We start from the raw sequence: 21892 nt of genomic DNA, 5'->3' as shown, positions 1-21892 counted from the left end.
AGAACCACACTGGACTCAACAGAACTTTAGGCTCAGTTGTCCTCTCTCTCTCTCTTTGACACTAATCTTACTTCGACTCCCTCATTTATAAGAATGAAGTGTGAGAGCCAGACCATTTATTTGCAGCCTTTACAACCTGACTAGTTTCTGTACTAGCAGCATTTTGTTCTGAAGTGATTAGGTAAAACTGCTATTCCCAAGAACAGCCTTTTGCCAGCAGGGAGGTTTTCTGCTGTATGTCTAAGGAGCACAGCCCAGACTATTCTGGTCCAGAGAACAGCAGTTTTAGCTGTAACTCAGCCTGCAATGTGCTCTTCCCTCTGGAATGGCACAATGCCTCAGAGCTCTACAGCAGTGTCAGCTGGAGCTAACTGCCCAACCTGTTTTTTTCTGCTCCATTCTACCTGATACTCAAGAAGCTTCTGAGAACTGGTGGAAATCAGTTTTACATAGCAGGGGAGCAGAGAAGCTCTTCCCTAGATGGACACTCAGAGCTGTTGGGCCATTTGTGCTGCTGTAAAGGGGCTATACATGGAATAGAGATCAGAGCCCTTTAGTATATTTGGAGGTTACTTACTTTACTGATTAGAATATATTTTTATTACCTATACTATTCTTAAAAGTGTAGTACATCAGCTGGAATCTGTTCTGCCTTTGGGAGGATTTTAATAGAGTTTGGACATCCTCAGAAGCATTGTTAAAGAAGTTCACAGTTTAGGGTATCACTGGTGACATGCAAAGCCAATCTCTTCCCTCAGCTTTTCAATCTGTTGAAGCTTTTGCTGTGCTGGGAGACAATTATTTTCTTACACATACTAACTAATCTGAAAACAGCTTTCAGAACAGAACTTCACATTTATTAGCTATATACTTTTTTTCTTATTTTACTTGTGCTTACATCTGCCACATTATTTTCATAGCAAACCAGCAGCATTTTAAATATTCCATGACACAATTTAATACTGACTGTAAATCTAATCCCTGCAATATAAGCAGTCTTAATGTTCTTCATTTGCTTCACTGGAAATATTCAATAAAGGTTAAGTTCTGGTCTCATTTTTCTCACAAACATCAGATAATAAATCATTTTTACTATAATGGACACCATAGTAAATTTCTAAATCACCTTGACACAACTGAAACACGTATTTCGGATTAAATGAGTTTACTAAAACCACCATTCCTTATAATAACCCAGAAAAAGATACATGCTTGCTAGCTGGTAAAGGACTTGGGCACTATTTGGAAGGATTGCATGGAGTTTCAGAAAACAATCCAAAGCTTCATCTATCCTGTTTAACTTCTTGTAAGCTAAACCTAAAAAATAAAGGTTACAGTATTAATATAATGAGAAACAGATTACTTCAGTATATTAACTGAAAGGATAACCAGGAAAAGCAAAATAGGAACACAGTATTTGGAGGCAGCATACCTGCCTTGACTTTAAAGGACTCTCTATTTGTGAGAGCCATGCACAGAACTGTTACCAGCCAGCATGACCTACCAAACTGATGAACACAAGGAACGTGAACCCAATCAAAGACCAAGAACTTATGTAATCTCATCTTTTGAACAAGATGAATGAGGGAAAGGCAAGGCTTTTAAAGGAGAATGACTGATAGTTTAATAATGCTGAAACTGGTATCCTTTCAGTAGGTAGTATGAATTTCTTAATCTTAATCTTCAAAGTAACTTATTAATCTGCAGTTACTAATTGATGTTGTTAATACTGGGAATTTTTTTTGCAGAACAGACACGTAGTATAAGTTAATATGTTGCCATAACATAAATTACTCAGTGAAGTAATAATAATTCACACACATTTCTATAAGAAAACTTTCAAAGATAGATTCTCAGAAACACTAGTGTTACCTTCAGTCACAATAGCACCTGTGACTTACCAAGATTATAAAGTGCTTCAGTGCATAAGGAATCATTCCTGAGAGCTTCCTTATAAAATTCAGCTGCTTTTTCACAGTCTCCATTTGCAAAAACAGTATTTCCTTTGTTAGTTAGAGCTGCTGGATTGTACCTATCAGAATTTACTGCTAAATCTGCATAGTTAGTTGCTTGTTCCAATTCATTCCCCTACATGAACAAAACAAACATTATATTAGTCATTTGTCAGCTAATTTTCTTGCAGCTGTGGCTTCTTCCAGGAATTTCAGGGAATTGAGGATGAAAAACAACCCCATTACTCAGTCCTAAAATACTTCTTACATATTTGCATAAGGTAGATAATTTCTTTCAAGTTGCCACTCTGTCCCATTCAGTCTGCAAGCTTTCCTTATTGCAATAAAGTAGCATTTATTAAAAAAAAAATTAAAAATCCATACCCTACAAACATCACACACAAACACATCTGCCTAAGCTACCTATTTCACGTGTACCTGAAGTTCAGCCAGGCTTCCCAGGGCCAATGTTTTAACTCCAGCCACTGAGCTTCTGCATAAATCCAACTGCAAGCATGTTTCTGTGGCCTGGGGCTCAATCTCACTCTTCTTCCATCAATACTATACAAAGGGACCTGATCCAAATTCCAACTGGTGTTCCAGAATAACTACTCTAAGGCGAAGTTTCTTCTTGTTTACAGAGATTATTTAGGCAGACACAAAAATTGCTACAAAAATACAGAGGTTGCTACATAAACTGCAGTTCTTACCTGATTTCGTTGAAGCACTTACCAAATAATAAAGGAATGAAAGGTTTGTTGCAGCTGCACTCTTTACTCTGCTATCCTTTTTTTCAAACATTTTCAAAGTCTCCAGTGCCTAGAAATAATTTGAAAACAACTTACTTCACACTGAAGTGAACTTATTCCAAAATCCTTTCTTCACAGTAACAAACAGCTGAAATTATCAACTCATATGCTCACATACATGATAATTACTAGAGCTTGTAACATACTTCTGAGCATGTACAAAATTGTATCTGTATTTATACAATATTAATTTTCATCACAAAATTTCAATAATATTGGCTATTTATTATCTATCCAAAATTTAGATTAGATAAGGCTACTGTGAACTACAGGTATCTGACAATTCTGTACGTACAAAATGCAGTCTTAGATGATTTGCTTTTAATCTAGTCAACTAATGAAAATTCTCATGCCTATTTTTCTAGTTCTTTAAGTGAACACAAATGAATTGACATAAAACCTTTATTAAAAAGCTGAAAAAGAACACACTATATAAAAAAATACACACCATAGTGTAGGACTGCATTTCAATGTGCCTTTGTTTTATGTCGTAAGACAATGACAATTGTCTAAGTTTAGAAAGTACTCAAATGTGAAGCTTAAGGCCAGAAGAATTTTTAAAAAACTTCAACATGAATATTTTGAAGTTTATGAAATTTAGTTAAGATGTTTATAGACAAAAAAAAAGAGCATATTTATAACAAACTACAAAAATCCCTCTGATATAAAAGGCAGCTTTTTCTTTTCATTGACTATGGAATACACTTGTAACTGCAGACTAAATTATTAAATAAACCTGTCTCCCTTATGCTAAATATTTATATTAACAACACAAACTGTTAGACTATCACAGTGAGCCCAGTTCCATCATCTATTACAACACAGATGTGGCAACCAGAATTTAACCATCAACATTAGCAATTCAAAAGTTTCCTTCCTCCATTGCATGAAATCTTCAAGCTGCTGTTTACATATCAAAGCAAAAACATGATACTATATGTCAAATGCCAAAACAAACATAAAGAGAAGTTTTAATTGTCTGTCATACATAGTTTTCACAGTTACTCTACACAAAAACCACAACTGTATTAATGATGTGCAAAATGACAAAATATATACAGCTAAATGTAGTTCATAGATTTAGTCAACTACATTCTACCCAAGAACTATGAACTATTAATGATCCTAATATTCTTCTCATAGAAAATTCTTTTAAAATACACCAATTTCATTCAAGAAAAGCATTTCAAAAGTTAGGCTCTAGATTTTGTGGCCTCAGAAATGTAAAAATTGTAACTACGATACTTTAAAACTTTTTTTATGTATATATATTTGTGACTTTCTCTAAGAAGGGAATGATCCCAAATATGTCCAGATGTTACTACTACATCTGAGGTACTTTACTCTTCTGCAAAGATTTGCTTCCTCATGGAATTAACTTTTGGTGAATTTAGAGCTTTACAGTTCAAAGTTACTTTCTGAAAAGCCATTTCCAATTGTATCTGATTTATTTTCCTTTGCTTTTACTGCTAAATGGCACCTTGGATGATAAAGACCAGACAGAAATGCCTTTTTCATGTATAACAAAAAGTCCACATTATTATGAACTCAATTCATTTACTGGTAAATTATGTTGTGGGTCTCTTAAACCATTTCAGCAATTATGAGCCCTGGGATGAAAATCCATAGGCAATATTCCTTTTGTCCTTGTAAAGTAGCACTGCATCATCAGTTACATTTAAAGATTTCTAAAGAACTTCTAATTTTTTAATCCCAACAATAAGAATTACTTAGGTCTAACAATCAAAACAGACTATCCAAAATATTTTTTGTGACTTGCTTCTAGTGTATCTAAATTATTTGCTTATAGAGGTTAAACTTCAAAGCAGTTTGTCTGACTCTAGCAGGGTGTGCCAGAGATCTTAAGAAGATGCATGGTTAACTTGTAGAATTTTGTTTTTAAATGAAATTTCAAAGTTTTTCTTTGATATTAAAAAAAATTCAAAATACTTTACACACACAACTAAACATAACACGGTAATTTTCCTTTTAATTATATTTTATATGCAAGGACTATTTTAAAATAATATATTCATTATGATGAACCCATACTTAACCCCATTGTTTTAACAGGAGAAATCTATTTCAGTTTGTTTTTTTTTTTTAAAAAAAAAGATGCAATAAACCTTCAGCCTTGTAACTGAGTATTTCAGAAAGTTTCCATTCCAGTTATTCAACCAAAGGTGTGTTGAGCAGTTGGTGAGTTAGGAAGTTCATGAACAACAGACAGGCAGGATGAATGTAAATGTCAGCTGCAGTTTTATTAGAACAAAACAAATACAAAGATGCTCTGCAATCACCATTTTGCAGTCCCACTCTACTGTTAAGTGGTTCCAGTGCAGGTTAAAGGTCTTCGTCACATAATCCAAGTAAAAAGATTCTTCCCCCCTTACGTCTAACTTCCAACACACTTCCCTCTCCCTCCATTGAAGTACTCCAGAAAAAATCACCAACAATCTCTGTATCTCATTTTACCTCTGAGAACTGATTTTACTTTTTTTATCCCATTCTGAACACTAACTGGAAATCACAAAAAATTACCATTGAAACAATAAATTATTGAGATCGTAAGACTTTTTACCTACCTGCAACATTCTCCCTTCAAAAGCTATCATCAGTAAAGCTACCAGATTTGCCCAAAACCTTGCAAACTCTCAAACTGCTTACTGATCTCAGAAAAGGTTTCAATGTGCTGGTTTTGGCTGGGATAGTTAATTCTTTTTCTAGAAACTTGTATGGGGCTCTGTTTTGGATTTGTGCTGGAAACTGCTGGTAACAAAGGTTCAGCTAAGCAGAGCTCACACAAAGCCAAGGCCTTTTCTGCCCCTCACCCCACTCCACCAGCAAGTGGACTGGGGGTGCACATGGAATGAGGACAGGACACAGCCATGACAGCTGGCCCCAGCTGATCAAAGGGAGGTTCTAGACCGTAAGGTGTCATACCCAGCATATAAAGCTGGGGAAGAAGGAGGAAGAGGGGATTTTTTGAGTGATGCTGCTTGTCTCCCCAAGCCACCATTATGCACGGTGGAGTGCTGCTCTCCTGGGGATGGCTGAACACACCTGCCTGCCCATGGGAAGTGGTGAATGAATTCCTTGGTTTTGCTTGTGTGCACAGTTTTTGCTTTACCTATTACATTGTCTTTATCTTAGCCCATGAGTTTTCTTCCCTTTACTCTTCTGATTCTATCCTCCATCCCAGCAGGGCAGGGAGTGAGTGAGTGGTTGTGTGGGGCTTAGTTGCCAGCTGGGGTTAAACCACAACAGTCAGACATGCAGAATAATATAGGATAAATCTCTTGCTGTATCTACAGGGATACAGGATACAGGAGAAGAGGACAAGACAGACAGGAAGAGCAAGAGCTGCTCAGAAAACCAGAAAAGCTTAAATATGAGAAGCAAAAGCAGGCTGAAGTTAAGCATGTGGCCCTGTGTGCATCCCTCCAAGATGAGGGAATATGAATGACCTTAGAAGATGACAGGTATCCACAGCTTCAGCTCTAATTTTGCTGTATATGATCTACTGTAATTCTTGCCATTCACACAGCTGGGGATTGCTCTATTCCTTCTTATTTATGAAGCGTTCCTATCACTGAATGTACCGGCCAGTGCATGTTAGAAGAAAACACATCAAATCCTGTCAGATATTTGAGTTTGTTTTTGTTCAGATGAAACTTTTTTCTAACTACTCATATTCCAAAACAAGCCTTGTATGTAGTGGAATGACAAAAGAGCTAACTAAAGTATAAGGACAATTTATAGTATTTTAGGGAATGCTGTAGTACGTGGGGAACAGCAAGAACACCAGAGCATAAACAGTAACTATACATAGCAGGTGCAGATGCATGTATTTCTGTACTATAGTCAACCTAATTGAGAGAAAGATTCAGCTCATATTAATGAAAACACCCCCAGGCTGGTTAGCAACAGGCTTTCTAGGCTCTATTGACTGTACTGACACGAGTTCCATTAACTGCAATGACAGCTGGGACACCCAGTGAAGAAAACTATGCTTAGATGTTTTGATTTTGAAATGCACTGTATTCACTCTAACTCCCGTAGCAGAAGTTTCACTTAGATAAAACTTGTCTCTTGCCATTGTTTTTATGAAGTTATTTTACTGATCAGTGTCAAAATAATTATTATTTGCATAAATCATACTTTCCCGAGCCAAAAAATATGCTGTGGCTAATAATGGTATATTTGCAAATACAGCATTGAAAAGTACTAATGTGAGAAGTTACTATACCTGGTTAAAATTCTGTTGCCTCAAGTAAGTAGTGGCTTTATTTATTTCCAGATCATTGGCTAATTCTACATAGTGGGAAGCTTTCACCACATCAACACACCTGCAACAGAAAGCAAGCCATGAAGACAAACAAAATGCATCTATGCAAAGGCCTCCAAGTTACATTTTTTTCAGCTAATTTGCTTTCCAAACTGAATTTTCTTAGCTCATCTTTCTTCACAGTGGCAAAGAGCACTCTGATTAAAAATACGTGTAAGAATATTTCAGTCCTATAACCTACCCTAATTACAGTATCTCTGCTGACTCTTGTTTAAGTCAGTTGCCTAAATATCACTTTATTTTCTATCACTGAGCAATACTTGTTGTCAAAAACTGACTAAAATAATTTTTCAAGCCATCTTCTTTGGCTACATTCTATAATGTGGTTTTTCAAATTTCATATCCAGATGCATATATTACCTAACTTATAAAAAATATTAGTGAACAAAGCCAGAGACTACAAACTGTGTCCCTGAGCTACATCATAATACTAATCAAGTCATTAATAACAGGTCTCTTTCTAGTCACTTCCCAGTAATTTGTGGCTTAGGGTCTTCTGCAAAATGAGTGCAGAACAGAAGGCAGCAGACAGTTCGGATGTTCACTCACAGCCACAATCTTCCACAGTTTGGTGTGATCTACTTTCAGCTGCCTGATCATTTATGTAAGACCTTTATTTATTGCATGCATATCCTGTTCTCTCATACATTTGGAAAATAGGCACAGTAAATTAACATCTTGTGGGATGCTTCCTTAACACCTTCCACTATTTTTTTAACTGGTGGAAAGCCACCTTCTTTCCTTTTAAGAGTTGGCTATTTTGCCAATAGAAGTTTAATTCAACAAACTGCCTGCTGTTATAATTGGTTTGGTACATGGACAGTCTTTAGACAAATGTATTTTATGTTAGAAGAAAAGTTGTAATAAATATTGGTAATTTCTTATTTTATTACAGATGTCTGCAACATCAAAAAAGCATTTTCAACTGCCAGTTTAAACATCCTTTAACCATAAAATGCAATGAGATCTAACTATCCAATTGTTCTTTATTAAATATGACAGAATAGTCCCAATATTATGTCACATTTTAAGTAAGGAGTTAGGAACTCTGAAGAATATTTTTCCCCCATTTTATTTCTCTAAATAAAATGAATTTGATTGAAAGTACATTTAATACTCAGAGGACCCATAATAAAGTTAATAATCAGAAAAACTAAGCTCAAGCTGCTGGTTAAACTTCTTCATTGGGCTTGAATACCTCAGCTTAAATTAACAAAGAGCAAATCTGTCCTGATACACAAAAAACAATCCCACAGATCTCAGCAAAAGCTGTTCAATTAGCCAGAACATATTTGAGAGTGTGTTACACTATGACAAGTATTCTGTGGATAGCACTAAGAAAACTGAGTATCTGACAACCTTTTCTGTTTTTTCTGAACAAAAAACAAGACACAGGGCAAACAAATCTGACTTGCTCATGCTAACAAATTAGAAAACAACAACATATTTTTTCACAAGACGTATTATTTAAGTCCTGATAATTCAGAATGGCAGAAGTAGGGAAATCTTAAGATTATAATTATTATTAAAACATCAAACACCACCTTGTGGACTCTAGCAGACAATACATGTCTGTGTGAGAGATTGTTTCCTGTTAGAATAAACAGCTTTCCTAGTGAATTATAATTATAGAACCTGCAAAATTTGAGAATAATCCTAACAGGCCATAAACCCCAGGTCAAGGACAGTCCTCTTTTCCCATCAAACATTATTCATTGCCCAAACACTAACATATATGTTAGTAATATTGTGCCTGCAGTACACAGCATTCATTTGCATGCATACTATTCTGCAATGCTACTAAAATACAAAAAAATATCAAAGCCCTTATAATAAAAAACTAAAAATAAATTTTGAAAAACTTATGCTATTAATTTTTATACTGTCGTTATAGGAACTGTGTCTAACTGAATTTGTTTTAAAGAGAAGAATATTCTGCTCTAGAAAATACCTCAGAAAACAAAAGCTAAGCTATACATTGAAAATTAAAGTCCAAGTGATGAACTCTGTCAGCAGTCTATCACTGTGTACACTTGTGTAAGTGTTTTAGGAAATGGCAGATTAAATTTATAAACTTTAAGTTCATAAATGAAATTCAAACAAACCTTTCTTAAAATTTAGATTCCAGTATTTTATATAATAACTCTATGGAGTGATTAAAACTTCTTAAGCACCCCAAGTCTTCATTATGCCATCTTCAACCTTAAAGACTAGCAATCACTGCCTTCCATATAGCATTTGTCTGCTGAGACTCTTGAAAGCTTTTCAATTTTGAAATGGAATTTTCAAATTCACTTGAACTTTTTGTGTGAATTCAGAGCACTACAAAATGTATAATTAAGAGCTGACTTTCGATGATAAATTACTTTTTAAGACAGAACACACTCCAATGCTTTGTTATGTTAGGAGGCAAACTGAAAATAGCCTGGTTGCACAGAGAACCATGTTTCCCAGTCTGCTTCCATCTCTGAACTGGTTTCATAACCAACACAAGAGTTGACACAGTTTAGACAAAAAGAAGCCCCACTTGACTCTTACCAGTCATAGCCTACTGCAAAAGATGTCTCGATTGCTGGTGCAATGAGTTTAGCAGCTGTCATGATGTATTCCTCTGCCAAGGACTTCCTAAAGGAAAAAAAAAACCCACACAAACATGAAAGAAATTCTTCACTGTCAGGGTGGTGAGGCACTGGAACAGGCTGCCCAGAGAAGCTGTGGATGTCCCATTCCTAGAAGTGTTCAAGGCCAGGTTGGATGGGGCTCTGAGCAATCTGGTTTAGTGGGAGGTGTCCCTGCCCATGGCAGGGGGGCTGGAACCAGATCATCTCTGAAGTCCCTTCCAACCCAAACCATTCTATACTTGCATACAATTCTATGTCACCATTTCAAAAACCTGTATAGAAAAAAACAAAACAAAACATGTTCTGGCTTCTTCCTGCACTCAGTACAAATCTCAGAAGTCAATGTAACCAGTTCCCTGTTACCATTATCCCCCTGTATCTTGATTAAGCTCTTAGTTTTTTCTGTTTTCCTTTCACTGCACACTAGTTGTATTTTTTAAAAATCTCAAACGCTGTAAGTTTTAAGCAGTGTACCCTGTAACATTTGGGATAGATAGTCTACTTTAGAGTAGCACACTGAACTGAGTGATCCAACTGGTTCTTCTGAGCAAGTTCTTTCCTAAGAAACACTTTACTAACAAGAGCTGTGGACAGGTGACAAGACTGATAATCCTGGAGCTAAAATTCAAGGCACCACAGTCAAGAAAAAACAGAGTCCACCATTACCTGTCACGTTGTATTTGACTTAAACTGTCAGTTTTAATGGCTTCAATCAGTAGATTCGTATGTAGATCATCCTGGAGGGGGACAAAGCAACTGCAAATTATACCAGCATACAAACATTTTATTTATTTTATAGGCAATGTGACTGCAAACACAAATTGATGTAAAATAAATGGTCTATAATGTCACTTCCTTTCCACATTTGAAAAAGTTAGCTTCAGTTCAAAGTAGTTTCCTAACCATGTACTCTGAAATTTGGCATTACAACTACTTCAATACTGTTTTTCTGCTCATGCATGTTGTCATAGCTCACATGAAGGTTGTTAACAGATGTAGTTCCTGTCACGTGTATCAGATCAGGAAGGCTGGTCTGATCACAGGAGGATCACAGTGAGAATATTCTCATGCTTAAAAATAAGCATTTGCTGAACCACTGTGGTATTCAGCAGATGAGGACTTGTGCTACCTCCTCATTAAAATAACTTGCATGATCATCTTATGGTTTCTATCACACATCTCTGTTAGCTCTAAAAGAATTTATGCAGGGTATGTTAGGTAGCCACCCCTTCCTTGTTTACTGGGGACAAATCATAGATTTATGAAAAATAAAGACCAGAAGGAAACGGTGATCTTTTCTCTGATCTCTTAATAAAAAAACAGAGAACTTGGAATGTCTGTTTAAAGCATAGCTTGCCTACCCTTAGAAATAACTTCTGCAGTCTCAAGGCTTTTTCCAATGAATGATCTTACATAGTCCTCAATTAATTCAAAGGCTTAATGATCCTTACTCTTATATAATTTCTAATATAAGAAATTATATTAAATGTATTATATATATCAATAAATATATCTGTATGCTTCATATGTTAAATTTTATTTCCTTATGCTATGACAATAGGAAACAACAGCTACTCTTAAGCTGCAAACAGTTTGAAGATCAGTTATATATTTGATATTTAGGACTGAAAGATTTGCATCACTGAAAAAAAGACTGCTAGAAGATAAAAGCCTTGATCTTTCAATAGAGGACTTTTCTAAGAGTGACCCTAAACCTATTAACTATTTTTTCCTCTCTTTAGCATCATGGAAAGTCAAAGGAAGTCCAGTTTCCAACAAAGTCTAATAAACTAAACTAAGCATCTGTAAATGTCACTATAGTTTTCTTATGCAAAATAACACTACAATATTACAAGTTTTATTAGCACTCACTTGAGGAAACTTGCATTAACCCACTCATTGTTTAGTTCCCTTTATTTTACCTTATATTTTATTAAAATTTTATATAAATGAAGATGGTAAAACAGTAAGTGAGCTATGTAAGTACGCCCAAATGAGTTTCAACAAAATCATTACAAAGACAATCTTCTGTTGTGGGTTTTATGTACAACATCTCTTTTAAGGATAAAGAGATTGAGATGTTCTTCATTATTTTACATATCTAAGCAGTACTGCCACACTAAATGCATGCTGGTAAGAAAGGTATTTCAGGTATTCAAATACACATCAATTTTCATATTCAGTACAGTCCAAGCATTCAGTATCTCTCTCTCTTTCTCCTGATTTACTGTATAAAGACACAGTTTATTTTTTTCAAACTTACATTTAATGAAATGTATTTGTCTTCATAATCCACTTCCAAGGGAACTTCAATGAGGTTTTTGAAGGCTTTCTTCATCTGTTCACCATTTCCAATAGCAAAGTAACATAGGATCAGGTTGAAGCCTGCCTTCAGGTTTGGGGATATGCTCATTATTTCTTCAAATGAAGAAATGGCATCAACATACTGGCCAGTTTTAATAAAAGCAACTCCAATATTTTCCATTATTTTTATCCTAAGTAAGGAACCAGGTTTAGGTTATATTTTTAACTACAAAATCATACTGTATCCAAAATCTGTATTTCATAACCATGCCTTCTAGAAGAAACTCACCTTATCTGTTTGTGGGAACTAGTAATCTGGTCTAGAGCCATACGGTAGAATTTGATAGCTTTGGAATAGTTCCGTTGTTTTAAATATATATTTCCCATATTTACCTTCAGTATACCTATCAAAAGGAGTCAATGAGTTACAACATTTTAAAAGTGTTTCAGAGTGACAGAGTAGAACACTATCTTAATAAATTTGTCTTCATTATAGGATAGCAATGTCCCTTTAAAGCTGCATTGAACAGAAATGACTTCTGTGAGTTTAACTCAAGAGAAAATGAGAGAGAAGATGAAACCTAGTGATGAAACCTAGAATAGAACTATCATGTAAGATGTATTCTGATTTTGAACTGAGGGATGAAGTGGAGATTATTTATAGTGCTCTCCAGAAAGAAGCTGCAAATAAGCATCTCTGAAAAAAAACCCCACTGTAGGAGTCTCAGAGATATGCAAAATACTAAAAGAAGCTTTCAGGAGGGAAAGTTCAAGTCTAAAGAGAAAAAATTAGTACTAGGGAAGACCACATAGCATATGTGGCATGAGAAAAATATGTATTTGTCTTTATGTTTAGCTTAGTTTATGGAAAGAAAAGACTTCATGAGTCAGTATAATTTAATATGGTTTGGCTCTCTGAGTCAGAGACTACGAATATCTGCCGCCCAACCTGACAGCCAGCCATGAGGGCTGTGTTCTCTAAGTATCAGCACCATGCAGATGCACTCCTCACTTTGAATGCCTAACTACCAGTTTTAATCCACTTTGGGATACAACCTACCTCCATTGCTAAACATCTTATTCTTCACTATAACTTGGTAAGTAGTCAGCGCTTCAGCATACATTTCATTAGCAACATACTGACTGGCCAGATTGAGAAGAACCTATAAAAAATGGAATTACAGGAACAAGAAAATATATTGTCCTCTCAACAGTAATAAACTTAAATTCATAGTAGATAATTTCAAGATAATTTTACCTTGGAACTATTGTCTTTACCACTTGTAAGCTTTCCATCTTTAATGTTCCTTTGTTCTTGCACATTGATATAGAGGAAACAAGTTTAAAAGCTATTTATTCTAGGTAATTATTTTATTTTTGTACATAAATTACTAGCATTCAAAGTTATGCTACGTGGGCCTTAGACCTAAGTAAACACAGTGCTACAATGCAAAGTTATTAAAAAAATATTCATACAAGATAATTCTCAGGGACTGTGTGTAATTTATGACTCCCAACATGTGGAAAATCATCCTAGTGCCTGTGGTCACTCAGATTAGAAGGGGAGAATTTTTCCAAACTGCTGTTTCACAACAGAAGTTCTGTTGGTGTCAGGTAAAATAGCTCTGCATTTTTTTCCACAGCTTTACTCTGACCTTCATGGTAAAATAAATTTCCAGGTCTGCCTAATTCAATATATTAATTGTTAATAATTGTCTCTACAGCACTACTTGGAGTATGAATTTAAATATCTCTCAAGCATTTTATGCATGTTGTACACTTAAAAAAAAAAGTTTACTATTTGAAAACCAGAATGTAAATCTAAATACCTGCTTTAAGATTCAGAAATATTATTATACCCTATTTAATGTAACACATTCTCAGTCACTTTATGGTTCAATTTAAAGGCAGCATCTTATCTTTTCTGTTCTGTTTTCTCCTCTTGGCATATTACACTCTCTAGTCTATTTCTTTCTGAAATACAGGGTCTGCGTCTGCTGTATATTGATATGCAGGTTTTACATGTGATTAAATATCTGGAATATATATTCATGGAAATTCTTCTCCACTTAACATAGATTACGTGGTTTCTTTGGCATTTGAGATTGCATGGGAATGGACTTGATAATATGAATGGATCCCCGCTGTACACTGCCAGAAGCATTACAACACAGACATACACGCTCTTCAGGAAACACTGACATTTCTGCTCAGGAGGTTTTTTAGCAACATTTCAGTCACTGAAGATTTCTAAGCACTTACTGTGTAAGTGAGGTCTAAGTTGATACTTTCTGGAGGAGTGATTTGTTCACGTTGCCTCAACAATTCTCTTTCCTGTCTTCCAGCTTCTTTTGCTTTCTCCAGAGCCTTAAACAAAATACTAGAATTAAAGTGCCTTGAATCTTACTGACTCAAGATGATGAAAATAATTCAAAACAAGTATGAAGGCAGTACACTCATGTCTATTTTCTTTGGTTTACAGACTGCACCAAATGCCTGAAAAGAGCACTATAACTCACCAAGAGGTTTTAATCAGCACTAAGCAAACAGTTATTTAAGTCTGCTTAACTGTGCAATTATGTACCTGATTATAATTCTCTGCAGATTGGTGTCAGAATCCTTTGTACAAGTAACACTTTGGGGGTAGCAAGAGCCATTAGCAGTCCTGTGTGCCTCCACAAGCATACAATGATTAAGAAAGTAATGGTTACTACCCAAGGTGGCTATTTGGAAGCCAGTGGTGGAAGAAGTACTTCAAGATATAGTTTGATTCCTAGTCCTTATGATAGGAAGCAAATCCAACTTGGCTATTTCACAGATAATGAGTTCACAACTTTGATGACTTTTGCAGGAAAATGGATATTCTGCTGGACTTGTCAGAAACAAATATCCTATAGGACCCTTGAAGTCGTTTGGTTTCACAAAGAAACAACCCTTTGACATCAAGAGCATTCTTGACCATACATGCAAGTGGATCAGGAAAAACTAAAAAAATAGATTGGTTAATTAGCCACTACTCAGTGGCACAACAATGCTCTAGTATCCTCTATAACAGAACAAATACATTCAAACAGTCCGTCGGAAACAGTTCCTTCTCCATGGTAACCTTTGATCATACATAGGAACCATCAAATGCTAGCTAGCCTAGGCCAGAACTGTGCCAGTACAATGAATCCATCAGACCCATCTGAAGAGATCCATGGACACAGACAGAAGGGAATTTTTGTAACATTGAAATCTTAACAAATATATATGTGCCAGAAATACAGCCCCTACCTTTTTTTTCCAGCAAAGCAAGGTATCACTAGACTAGAAGAGTCATAATAAATTTAGAACTAAAATTATTTTAATGATTTTAAACATTTGACTGCAAGTCATTTTGAAACATCTATCTACACAAATTACAGCAGAAATGAAGTGAAATTCAGAAAAACTACCAATTTCAAGTCTCCACAGCTATTGGCAACACAGCTTTCTTCAACCAGTTCATTCACTTTTTTTTCCAACTGCCTCATCTTCTCTTCTAAACTAAAATAAAAATAACAACAAAAGGATTAACACTAAAGTTAAAGTAATGCAACTGCAAACACTAAGCTTTCACACATTATATTCTCAATAAAACGACACAACGACATATCACATGTCACAACTAACTGGTTTTCTCATCAAAGAAAGTATTGTGTGAAGCTATGCCTAGAGAAGATAGTCCAAAGATCACATTCACACCTTAATTTGAGAACAGAGACCTAAGAAAACATAAATCCTCTCACAAGAACAGTATATACAGGCAGATTTCACAAATCAAATTTGTTCAGGAGAAGTAACTAGAAAACAACAGATGAGCTTTCATATCAAACACTAATGAAATGAAATATCATATTAAAAGCAATTAATTTAACCTTTATTTGCATACATAATTCTAAAGCACTGCTTGCAAATGCAGATTGTAACAAAAAGGTGTGGTTCTTCTAGACATTTTCCACTGCTAAATAACCAAATATTTCAGAGGATTTCCTATTCCTGTATAGCTACATTTGGGGTACAGAACTTTGGTACTGGAAAGTTCAACGATTTTCTGAGCAAACTCCCCAACATTGGCACCAGCCTGCAAATTTCAGCTCAAGTGCCAATCTCAGAGTGAACAGAAAGAAAGAGCAGGCAACTGCCCCCAAGTTCTTCCCAAAGAACTTCCCAGTGTGATGCCTGTCACACACACTTTTGTGGTCCTGCACAACTATGTGTAAGTATCACAGCATTTGTGTGGCAACAGCTACACCCAGGCTGCTGAGCAAGTCAGAACCAGAAATCACTGAAATCAGATGTTCCTGAAAGTCAACCAACCACATGTTGGCTGGCATACCAACAAACGTTTGTGGCATTATTCCACCAAGTTCAGAGTTTGGCCCCTCAAGGTTTTTTTAACTGCCTGGATGTTTTTAAACTCTACACACAGCTGGTTTTCTGTTGCTATTAATGCTTTGAAAGAATGTAATGCAGAACTGAACAAACCTGTCTGAAGTTTTCTTTTCCAGAGGTGAAGCAGGACCTCTTGCTTGGCCAAGTGGATCAAATGAAGAACCTGAAACATTAACAGAGTACTGAAAACTGTAAAATAACATCTCCCTGTGGCAGCTGGTGATTTCTACAAAACATACCTCTCACAGCTGCTTTAGTGTAACCTGCAGCTTGCACTGCTGTCATTGGTCGAGAAACCCCATCCTCAAATAAAGAAGATATATTAAAATAATCTCACTAAAATTATGTTGTAGACAATACAGACATAATTATATATTTTATATATAATTTTTATATATTCTATATATATTATTTTAATGACAAATTGTTCATTTCATGTTAGTAAGTGTTAGAAACTACTACATTGTTATTGCTCCCACATCTGTGTTCAAATAAAACACGTATCAATACACTCATGCTTTCTGACAGTACTATGTTCAAAAAAGGAAAAATTAAAAGTGTAGTAATTTGTATTGATTCAATGAACTTCTAAATACTTGTATCTAACACTTATCAGAAAAATTCATTGTTCCAAATGAATATAAAATGAAAATATTGGAACTTTTACCTGTATAGTTCCTGTCATAGGTCTTCCCATAGATGAAGTTAAAGTTGCCTTTGACTACAAAAATAAGTAATTGTTTGCAATTGTCATTCACAAAGCATAAGAAGCCTACGTACAGTCTTCTCAACACTACATTTTAAAAGTTGAGCTAACTCTCACATAAGTTCATAGCAAAGTTCCCATTTATGTTACTCATATGCAATATACTGCCAATTCCTGGCAGACTTAAAGATGTTGAATACTTCCGTTAGCAGAAATTCACAACAGAAGTTTTTTATGCATTTGGATACTTCCATCAGCTCTTTTAAAAAGAAGTAAATAGAAAATTACCTGAGGCAGCGTACTTTCCATTATTAAATTATTGAATTTGCTAGCTTGAAATTGAACAAGTAATTTACACAAAATACTTCAGTAAAATTCTGTGTAGAGCTGATAAAATCTGTCACTGTATTAATATCTTAAGTTACATTTTCATGCAGATTTATTTTATCAATACATCCAAGCATACCAAAGAACACAACCAACTTTTTCTGATTCAACTGGAGATGTTTCAGAGCCTGTATTCGTCAAGACTTGATTTCACCTTAACTTCCAGAAAACTTTCCCAAGCCCAAATAACAACCTATTCAGCTCCCCCTGCAAGTGAACCCAATTAATACCTTGGACTCTAATGCCTTATGCAGTACAAAAGATTTGCAGCATGGTTCAAGAGAAAAGAAAAACAAGCAGTAACCATGCCTTGACCAAGTGCAAAGTTGTGATTTAAAACCAATGAAAAGATGCAGTTCACTGGTATGAAATTCTTAATTTAGAAGGGCTCGCTTTGTGCATGGAATTAAATGGTACATTTATATTTTGTAAATGACATTTTCATTAAGGATACAACAGAACAAAAACCTGCCCCAAATCCAGTAGCTAGAGGTCTTGGACTTGATGTACCAGGAATTTTGGCAGTCACCTGGGTGGAAAAAAAAAAAAAAAGAACCAAACAAAAAACCCCACCAATTAAAACCTGTGTGTGTCAATTATTAGTATTTCTACATAGTAAGATCTACATTAATGCTAAGTGTTTTAAAAGGTACTTACAGAGGGTCTTCTTCCATGACTTGTTCTTGCTGCCTGTTGAAAAGCTACATCATTTTCTAAATCCTAGAAAAGATAAAAACATTAACCCATTTAAAACCACAACACGCAAACTCACAATTCCACAACCTTCAGACTACTGAAAGCAGATTGGTAAGAAAAATCAAAAGTTCTTCACAACATACTTGAAGATAATTGAACAACATGGTTTACTGACAATAAATTACAATTATGTTATTTGTCTATCTTTTTTGGTATTTTAGATTAGGAAATGTAAAAACTCATTATTTTCTAAAAACACAGAGGGAAGAGAGCTGAAGTCATAAAATATAACATGAACTTCTTTTTCCATCCAAATGCTCGTATCAAATACTTACACTCTTGCTGAATTTTGACATTAACAACTGCAATGTGAGGCATTAAAACATGTCATGTCTCTCAGGTCCTGCAGCAGCCCTTATGAACTGGGTACTGGGATTTCACACAAGATGCCAAGTCTTGCTAGTGGGTTTGGACCAAATGTCATCACTGTTGTCCCAACTCCACCACACCAGCAGTTATCCAAAAGTGGTCTGTAGGGCTACTTTAAGACATCCCAGATATTCTACCCAATTGCACAGAGACCTGCAGGATTCCATTGCACAGAGACCTGCAGGATTCCATTCTACTGTGAGCTCCTCCAGCAGCAGCACAGTAGGAAATCAATGAACTACTGACTACTCAGGAGCCTGTTTTGTCAGAAAACTTGCACACAGCCTGGGACACACCACATTAAATGTGCCTACAAATAATTATGATTTTATACTTCAAAAATGCTAACCATTACAGCGTATTAGATCTGTTGAGATCTGCACAAGTGTTTAATTGGAATAAAAAGCTACCAAAGAATTAACTATTCAAGAAGATCCCTGAGAAACTTCAGATGTTTCTTGCTAAATAAATTTCACTTCGAAGCAGTTGCAAACTTGTACGTTATTGTAGCCATAAATTCTTACCTTATACTTCTAAGTTAAAATTCTATGTATGGGAAAGCTGGGAAACAGCAAATACTTTACCTCAGTGTCAAACATGGGATTATAATCATTGTAGCCAGAATAGAGATCATCTTCATTATTCTCAGGAGCCAGATGCACATTTTGCATCATTTTTCTGTGAAATATTTAACATGCCAACTGTTATATTGGTGGTTTTATACAAATATTTTAAAATGCAAAATATAAACAGTAGTAGTTTGATTAGTCATAAAAACAAGGATTCACCTATAAACAGTATTATACAGCACCATATCACAGATTTATATTTTTTAATACTTATACCAGTTATGAAAATTGTTTTTAAGGCATTTATCATTAAAACTAAATTACAGTAACAAGTAATCGCAATACTACTTCTAGCATGGTGTCTTTCCACTGTCAGCTAACTCACGTTTGAGACAACTCATATTCAAAAGTAAGTCTTTACAGGCCAAACCATAGTAGTAAGTCTAATGATAGGTATTTAATCTTGCTCGAACTTTCCCTTCCCTTCTTTCCTTCCTACACTCTAAGATCAACATAGCTACAGTTATGAAGCCATTTCAATTAAAACGGGTTTTAAAAGCCAGCATTAAAGAAGCCCGCGTTCCAAAGTCTTTCTCCACCAATATTTCCCTGTCTAATACGGTGTGTTTACCTGGTGGCCTTTCCCTCACAGAGGGCAGACACTAAGGTGTCTCACTTTGCCTGGCTACCTGTTTTCATAAAAACCTCAAGAAGGCAACGTTTGCTTTCATCGACACCATGAAGTACGTGCCCTCCAGCAAGCAAGCCTCAGCCAGGACGAAGCGCACGGCTCCTCGGCAGCGGCAGGATGAGGAGGATGTTCCCCGTCGCTTCCCCGCCGTGCGCGGTGCCCCGCGGCCGAGCCGCTCCCGGCGCGGGTTCCTGCAGCGGGGAGCCGGCGATGAGCCCCGCAGCGGGGGCGGCTCAGGGCACGGCGGGACTCGCCCTCCGCTCGCCCGCGGCCCGCTCGGCGCTCGGGGCCGGGCGGCGTTGCCCGGGACACGGCGGCGCTCCCCGCATGCACCGCGGCCGGGCGGGGCGAGCCGCGGGCGGGGCCGGGTGCTGCCGGAGCCGCTGCCCCGGGCGGGCGGTGCTACCGTGAGGGGCGGGCTGGGCCTCGGGGGGAGGGAGAGGGGCGCCTCGCCTCGCTCCGCCTAAGTACATAGCTGGAAAACGCCGCCAGGCGCCTGAACGCGCGCTTCATTTCCAATCCAGTCGCAGTCCAAAACGTTTCTTCCAACGAGCTGAGAAACATGCTCTTAAAACTGAATGGCTCAATTAAAAGCTAAAAAATAATATAAAAAAAGGAAGTTGCTAAAGTTGTTGAAGCTTCCTGTATCCCATAGCCTCTGAAACGAAATTTTAAAAATCCCTAATGTCTTATAAAAAGATTATTCTACCTGCCGTCCTTACTACATTCTCTTGGTATTTTGGAAACCCTGACAAGTGTCAGTTAATTTGCCCACATTTGATTTGACAAGGGTCATTTGATTTGCAAATCATTATACTCTGGAGAAAGTTTCCTATGCCTAAATGGTAAACAGAATAGAGAAGGGATCTCTGAACATGCCTATAGTATTTTTGAGAGAGAAAACATTTTATGAGGCCAATTGCAACCCCTACTGCCTTATGCCAATAGCATAAGAAAGCTGCAAAGACAATATACAGTATGTCAGAGCATCCTTTAGTCATCAGGGATTGTGCACATTATGCAATGTCAGGGTCTTCTGTTGCTCACCTTTCAGCCTCAAAGTCCTTTCTGAAGAGATAAGTGCATAAGTGAAAGGTCTTTCTACTCTGGCTCCCAACAAGAGAAACAAAGGTAACATAAAGAATTATTAAGACATTATCACTTCCTGCATTAACCTGTTCACATTCCATGCATGAACCACTTTCACACAGAAACTTGAGACCTTTGGACATGAGAATCTTTACCTGAATTGTCTGGAGTACAAGTAGTTTGCAGAATAACAGACGCAGGGTGGGAAAAGTTTTCAGCTGCATTGCTTGCCACAAACCATAAACTTCAGCATAAGAAAAATATATACATTTATACGCCCTCTTTTTCTGGGGCCTGTGACTCCTCATATATAATTGAAACTATGATTTTTAGATTTTTCTCATTGTCCCCAGACGCATTAATAGGTACCTGAGCAATAGGTAGATTGTGTGGTAATAGACTTAGCTCTGCTATCCAGCTTGTCCATGTTGGGGACCTGGGCATACTGGTGCCCAGCACTATTCTGACGTTTCAGCCCAAATTTGTAGGGCAGTGAAAAGAAGACACTGTGTCAAAGAGGCAGTGCATCTAATTTGTAAATGAGGTGGTGCCAAGGCAACCCTGGAATCTGACCATGTTCCTATTGTCAAACTTCCTTACCCTCCAATATTGGGTGTATACACTCAGACTTAAGTGGCCTCTGGCCTGTATGGACTCTGACCATACTGGGAACATGCCCTGGCCCAGGTCCTGAGACCTTGCATTCCAGCTGCTACTTTTGACATACTCACGAGAATATGAGAGTCTCAATTACTTTGTTCATGTTTTGAAAAGCTGTGTCAATCGACAGGTTTGTTGTTTTTTTTTTTTTTTTCCTGGTGCTATGAAGTATAAATACATCTTTACATATGAAGATTTCACACAAACCCTCAAAA

General features: G+C 36.6%; 1 protein-coding gene across 6 annotated transcripts in view; it reads right to left on the bottom strand.

Annotated features, from left to right (window-relative positions):
• The window catches only part of IFT88 (intraflagellar transport 88), a 43991-nt gene extending 23787 nt beyond the window's left edge, over positions 1-20204 (bottom strand). For 4 of the 6 annotated variants that reach the window (XM_053970871.1, XM_053970875.1, XM_053970874.1 and 1 more), the window contains exons 1-18: positions 19869-20204; positions 19253-19346; positions 18201-18263; positions 18016-18072; positions 17118-17171; positions 16690-16753; positions 16544-16613; positions 15472-15562; positions 14297-14401; positions 13095-13197; positions 12324-12438; positions 11994-12225; positions 10397-10467; positions 9648-9734; positions 7011-7110; positions 2685-2771; positions 1902-2088; positions 1209-1317 (exon numbers count right to left, since the gene is read on the bottom strand). In XM_053970871.1, coding sequence (XP_053826846.1) covers positions 1209-1317; positions 1902-2088; positions 2685-2771; positions 7011-7110; positions 9648-9734; positions 10397-10467; positions 11994-12225; positions 12324-12438; positions 13095-13197; positions 14297-14401; positions 15472-15562; positions 16544-16613; positions 16690-16753; positions 17118-17171; positions 18016-18072; positions 18201-18263; positions 19253-19342 — 1685 coding nt within the window. In that variant the 5' untranslated portion in view covers positions 19343-19346; positions 19869-20204. The remainder of the gene's footprint in view (positions 1-1208; positions 1318-1901; positions 2089-2684; positions 2772-7010; positions 7111-9647; positions 9735-10396; positions 10468-11993; positions 12226-12323; positions 12439-13094; positions 13198-14296; positions 14402-15471; positions 15563-16543; positions 16614-16689; positions 16754-17117; positions 17172-18015; positions 18073-18200; positions 18264-19252; positions 19347-19868) is intronic. The other 2 variants (XM_053970873.1, XM_053970877.1) reach the window with 2 other exon arrangements.
• Positions 20205-21892: the final 1688 nt, after the last annotated feature.

The sequence above is a fragment of the Vidua macroura genome, chromosome 2 (genome assembly GCF_024509145.1).
Source record: "Vidua macroura isolate BioBank_ID:100142 chromosome 2, ASM2450914v1, whole genome shotgun sequence".
Classification (NCBI taxonomy): Eukaryota; Metazoa; Chordata; class Aves; order Passeriformes; family Viduidae; genus Vidua; species Vidua macroura.
Note: the sequence above shows the minus strand (reverse complement) of the source record. Positions and strands in the feature narration are given on the sequence as shown.